This window comes from Eubalaena glacialis, chromosome 1 (assembly GCF_028564815.1).
Source record: "Eubalaena glacialis isolate mEubGla1 chromosome 1, mEubGla1.1.hap2.+ XY, whole genome shotgun sequence".
NCBI lineage: Eukaryota > Metazoa > Chordata > Mammalia > Artiodactyla > Balaenidae > Eubalaena > Eubalaena glacialis.
The window spans coordinates 206,198,425-206,204,424 of NC_083716.1; the positions used below are offsets into that span (position 1 = coordinate 206,198,425).

At 37.1% G+C, this 6,000-nt stretch overlaps 1 protein-coding gene across 6 annotated transcripts in view; it reads left to right on the top strand.

Moving 5' to 3' along the window:
* The window catches only part of CASP8 (caspase 8), a 30,350-nt gene extending 25,562 nt beyond the window's left edge, over positions 1-4,788 (top strand). For all 6 annotated transcript variants that reach the window (XM_061203898.1, XM_061203922.1, XM_061203906.1 and 3 more), the window contains 3 exons: positions 139-280; positions 2,375-2,876; positions 4,020-4,788. In XM_061203898.1, coding sequence (XP_061059881.1) covers positions 139-280; positions 2,375-2,876; positions 4,020-4,155 — 780 coding nt within the window. In that variant the 3' untranslated portion in view covers positions 4,156-4,788. The remainder of the gene's footprint in view (positions 1-138; positions 281-2,374; positions 2,877-4,019) is intronic.
* The last annotated feature ends 1,212 nt before the right edge of the window (positions 4,789-6,000 follow it).

A 6,000-nucleotide genomic window follows, 5' to 3' on the forward strand; every position in this document is an offset into this window, starting at 1 on the left:
AGGGTGGGGCTATGGAAAGTGCACTTGCATCCCAGTTTGGCTTAGGTGATGCCTAACCTCTTACTAGGGAGTTGTTTGTTCACATCTCAAGTGTTTGACCCACAGAGTCAGCTCCTGGGTTGGATTTTTGTTTTCCAGACATCGAACACAGTTTACCGAATGAAAAGCAAACCTCGGGGATACTGTTTGATCTTTAACAATTATGATTTTAGCATAGCAAGGAAGGATGTGCCCAAACTTCACAGCATTAAGGATAGGAATGGAACAGACTTGGATGCAGGTACAGTAGAACCCAAAAGAGAAATGAAATATTTCTAATATCTATGTTTTTGTCAAAAGGGGAGAACAAAAGCTGTATCAACAGGGCCATGTGTTTCAAAAAGATGGATATAACCGTATTTCCCTGTGGAGGTGAACAACATTCTTACATACTTGCTAGTTTTCTGCTTTTGTTTTTTTTTAAATTAATTTTAAAAATCAAAGCAATGTATATATAAAGATAAAATATCAAATCTTACTAAAAGGCTTATAAAAAGCAACAATAAACTTTGTTTTTAATTCAGCTAAATGAATAGAGCCTCTATAGAGTGTATTAGGTGTTGGGTGAAAACATTGCTTTGGTATCAAGACCATTTACGAAGTTGTGTTTATAAAAGTTGGGCTATGAGTGCAGCAGAAATTGAGTCCTTAACAGAAATAGCATTTTCAAATGTTAAACTAAACAGAAAGTCTTTGGCTCAGCCTTTTTCGGCTAAGATTGAGAGCTTACAAGTTAAATGAAAAATAATTTGCATCATGTGAACATAGAAATGGCTACAACTAAAAGCAATAAAAGAAATAATTCAACCCAACCATTGTGATATTAAGAATTTTTACTTGATCAAAGAATTTTTGAAAATGGCGTTTATGAGTCATAACATCAGGTAATTACTTATTTTTTAAATAGAGCAGTTTAGAAAATAAGATAGGTTGATTTTAATCATCAGGACTCTGTGAATGGTTTCTGTTAACATTTGTTTATTCAAGCAAATCTATTCTAAGGTTTTAAAAAGCCACAGAACTTAAGTTCACTGACTACATCATTCATCATCGTATATCTTGGTATTGAAGAAAAGGTTTCAGGCCTTCGATTTTCATTTACTTAATATTTACCATTAAAACATTTTTTATTAAAATGGCATTGATTGTATTTCTGATCAAGGGTATAAAGTAGCAGCATGTAGGATGAATAAGTTTAGCAATCTACTGTACAGCATGATGGCCATAGTTGATAATGCTGTACTGAACATGAGAAATATGCAAAGAGACTATATTTCAGGTGTTCTCATCACACACACACACACACACACACACACACGCAAACAAAAGGTAACTGAGTGAGGAGATATATTATTAGCTTAACTGTAGTAATCATTTCACTATTCATATCATAATGTTGTACACCTTAAATATATGCTATTTTTATCTAAAATAATCAGACAGGCAGCCTGAAAAATGTTGAAAGACTTTGACTAGATCAATTAGAGCATTTGGGGAAAAATAATGTTAAGCATGTAGGAAACAAAGCAATGAAAAAATAATGCTATTGCTAATTCCAGGAAAGACAAAAAAGTTTAATAAGAAAGGAAGCATAATTAAAGAATATTATATTTACATAGTATTAGTAATACATATATTTCTATTGCTTCAACTAAAAGTTGTAAATGTGTAAGAACACCAAGCACTCATCACCCACAATAGGAACTCAATACAAAAGTCTAAAATTTATAAACGAATAAATAGAAATGAGCCCAAATTTATTACAAAATGGAGGCTAATACCAAAAGAATAATAATAGCTAAAAGTTGAAAGTGGTTGCCTTCATAGAAATGGCTGGACAGAACATGACTAGGTAAAAGGACGGAGTAGAGGGGGGTAGCTTTTTTGTAATAAGTCTTTTAGTTCTACTTGACTTTTAAAACATTCATATCTTGTATTTTGATGAACAATTTTGAGAGCGTTCAGGATAAAATAAGTATGGATCTTTTATTAAAAAATTTTTTTGCTTTATTTCTGATTATGTAAGTATTACAGTTACTTTTTAGATTGGTTAGGTAGTAAGCCTAAATAATAGCTTACCCATCTTGTAGACTAGTTGAGAAAAGACAACAGGCCCACAATAGCAGTCTCCCCTTTCTCTTTTGCCTCAGGGCTGGGAAATATTTGCAGCTAGTGGCAGTAAATATTAGAAGTCTATGGAATCCAGCCACTAATATAGAGGGTCTCGTTTTTAAGTTCGGTTCAGATTCTTATCTGATCAGTGTTCTCTCTAGTCCTGGGTTGTGGTCTGGGAATTCTTGCGGTATAATATGACTTTTCTTGTTTCACTTTTCAGAGGCTTTGAGAAAGACCTTTAGTGAGCTTCATTTTGAGATAGTGCATTACAAAGACTACACTGCAAAGAAAATCTGTGAGGTTCTGAAATCCTACCAAAGCATGGACCACAATAACAAGGACTGCTTCATCTGCTGCATCCTCTCCCATGGAGACAAGGGCATCATCTATGGCTCCGATGGGCAGGAAGCCCCCATCTATGAGCTGACCTCTTACTTCACTGGTTCAAAGTGCCCTTCCCTTCTTGGCAAACCCAAAATCTTTTTTATTCAGGCTTGTCAAGGGGATAACTACCAGAGAGGTATAGCAGTTGAGACTGATTCAGAACAGCAGGAAGCCTATTTAGAAATGGATTCATCACTTCAGAAGAGATATATCCCAGATGAGGCTGACTTTCTGCTGGGTATGGCCACCGTGAACAACTGTGTTTCCTACCGAAGCACCATGGAGGGGACCTGGTATATCCAGTCACTTTGCCAGAGCCTGAGAGAAAGATGTCCTAGGTAATTTTTGCTTGTTCAACACTTCATTCATCTTTAAATGTCTAGCTGTGGATCACATAACTGTAATTCTCAGGTCAGTTGCAGAGTGGGAAAGAGGGCAAGTTTACCGATGGAAAAAACTGAAATACTTACTGAGGAGTTTCTTTTATTTAGCACCTCAAAGGGCAATCAGCATATCGTAGAGTGGGAAAGATGGCAAAGTCATATAGTCCATCTCTGTCTTTAGGCAGAAACATGACTGAACCCACTCAACTAGTTTGGAATTTCCATGTTTAACATCCTCCAACCCTGTCAAAAGTTCTATAATAGCTAACCAACCTTGGACCCTCTTGTGGGAGATAAGTGCTAAAGATCAGAAACTTTTTCTATTCCCACAAATTTGGCCTGCTTTGAAGCCCACAAAATGTGGGAAAATAACTTTCCCTCATTTATTATCTTATGTTTCCTTTATTTAAATGATGGTTTTGTGCGGCACAGTTCACCAAATGCACATACAACCAGCAGATAAATAGCAAGGAATCCTCTGTAGGTTGCTTCTAGTTCTGTGTCTCATTATGCTTTAAGTGTATGAAGAGCAAGAATTTCCAATGGCAGATAAAGGACTGAACCATAACATCCACACTGCATTTTCATTTTGTAACTTAGACCACGAATCCTGCGAGGTTCCAAGGGGTTAGCTACAGAAGTGAATAAACAGGTTGCCCAACTAAACTGATAAGAGAAGCTGGTGAGAAAGCAGTGGGGTGGCTGCAGGTGGCTTCAATTTCCACTTGCCTAAAGTTTGATGCGGCCACAGATAAATCCACAGAAGCAATGCCAATTTGAGGCAGAGGATGTTAGGGGGCATTGAGGCGATTGGGGGTAAGTGACACAATACATGGAGCAGAGTGAGGTACAAATAGGTCAGGAGGCAAAGAAACCAAATCTGATGTTGACAGTGAAGTTTCTGATGGTCATAAGATATTAAGCTCTGAGACAACTTCTTTACCTAGAAAGCTGTGGTAGGTCTTGGTTTAACATCTTGTTATTTCAAATGCCTGTTGTTTTGAGGGAAATAACTATCACTAATCACAGAAGATGATAGCATTTACCAGTTGATTTTTCCCCCCATAGATGGTCACAAGGTTATGTTATGTTTTTCAGGGGTGAAGATATTCTCACCATCCTCACCAAGGTGAACTTTGAAGTAAGCAATAAGGATGACAAGAAAAATATGGGCAAACAGATGCCACAACCTACTTTCACACTGAGAAAAAAACTCTTCTTTCCCCTTAATTGATGCTATTGTTTAGTTGCATAACTAAACAATAGTTAAAATGCTGCTATTTTATTCTCTTTCTTTTTTTTTTTTTTTTTCTTGATAGCTGGAAGGGGAGAGAATGGGAGTCAGGACAATCTAATTTGCATGCAAATTCAAGCTAAATCTCTGGCTTTGCAATAGCTAGACAGTCATAGCTGTAGGCATGATTTTAATTGTGTTTTTAATTTGATGAAAAAGTTTAAAAATGAACTTATAGTAGATACAAAAAGTATAGTAAGTTTAAAAGAAATGTCAAAGATCACTGAGGGAAATATCTGTGATCTGACCTGGCTAAGAAAATCCCTCGTGTGTTGAGGTTGAGGGTATAATGCTCCCACATCCAGCCTGATTGCTGCTGGTGAGTGTGACAAGCTATCCCAGGAACATGTGAGCTTCCTCTCCTGTGCCATGAGCAGACTTTGCTTTTCAGTGGTGAAAGACACCACTGTTTGTTTAGACTTAGATTTCAAAAACCTAAGCATGATTTTCCTTGTTTTTATTACTCATAAGTACAGTATTCAGCTCACTTTTAAGAGGAATAATGTCAATTGGATATTAACTTGACTGTTTTGTACTTCCAGTCCCTCCTTTCCCAAGCCATCTTGTACACTAATTTACACAATTTTTTAAAATACAAAATTAAAAAAATTCTTGTTTTAAAAACTTTAAAAATTCTAAATGTTTTCAATTTCTTTAGAATCTGTTTCCAAACTCCCTTTTCAGCTTTTATCTTAATGCTCTTAATATACATGCCTCTGTGCTGTTGAAAATGATTTGCTTTTTTAATAGCCATTCTGTGTTCGTTTTATGAATTTGCTCTTTCTTTATGTGTTTGGTTCATTTTAAACCTTTAGTAATTACGTTATCTTTCAAAGCTAAGTTTAAAAAAAAAAAACGTAAAAAATATTTTTAATAGAATAAAATATAATTTTATCTTACTATTCCTTGGAGATTGTTTTTGTTTATTTGTTTTGTTTTGTTTTTGCCAATGGAATCTAATTTTACAGGTAGAAAATGTTTGGATCACAGATATGTTTTCCTTGAGCCTCCCAATGTTGGCTCACACAATTGTACTTTTTAAAATTTTCTTGTATGTATGTATGTATTTTTTTATTTATTGCCACTGCATGGCTTGCAGGATCTTAGTTCCCCGACCAGGGATCAAACCCGTGCCCTCGGCAGTGAAAGCACAGAGTTTAACCACTGGACAGCCAGGGAATTCCCTCTTGTCCATATTTAAAAATTGGGAGTTGTCACATAAAAACCAGAATACTTTCTTTCTTTTTTTTTTTTTTATAAATTTATTTATTTTATTTATTTATTTTTGGCTGCATTGGGTCTTCGTTGCTGTGCGCGGGCTTTCTCTAGTTGCAGTGAGTGGGGACTACTCTTCGTTGTGGTGTGTGGGCTTCTCATTGTGGTGGCTTCTCTTGTTGTGGAGCATGGGCTCTAGGCGTGCGGGCTTCAGTAGCTGTGGCATGCGGGCTCAGTAGTTGTGGCTCGTGGGCTCTAGAGCGCAGACTCAGTAGTTGTGGCGCACGGGCTTTGTTGCTCCGTGGCATGTGGGATCTTCCCAGACCAGGGCTCGAACCCGTGTCCCCTGTATTGGCAGGCGGATTCTTAACCACTGCGCCACCAGGGAAGCCCCAAAAAACCAGAATACTTTCTTTTGAAAGATTAGGATATCTGACCACATTTACACCATGCTCCTGTTTGGCAACAATGGAATGGTTTTACCCAATCCCCATAACTCTCGCCCCACCCCCCAATCCCCCACACCACCCTGCCCAATCCCCTCCACTGAGGCTGCTGCCAATTACCTCT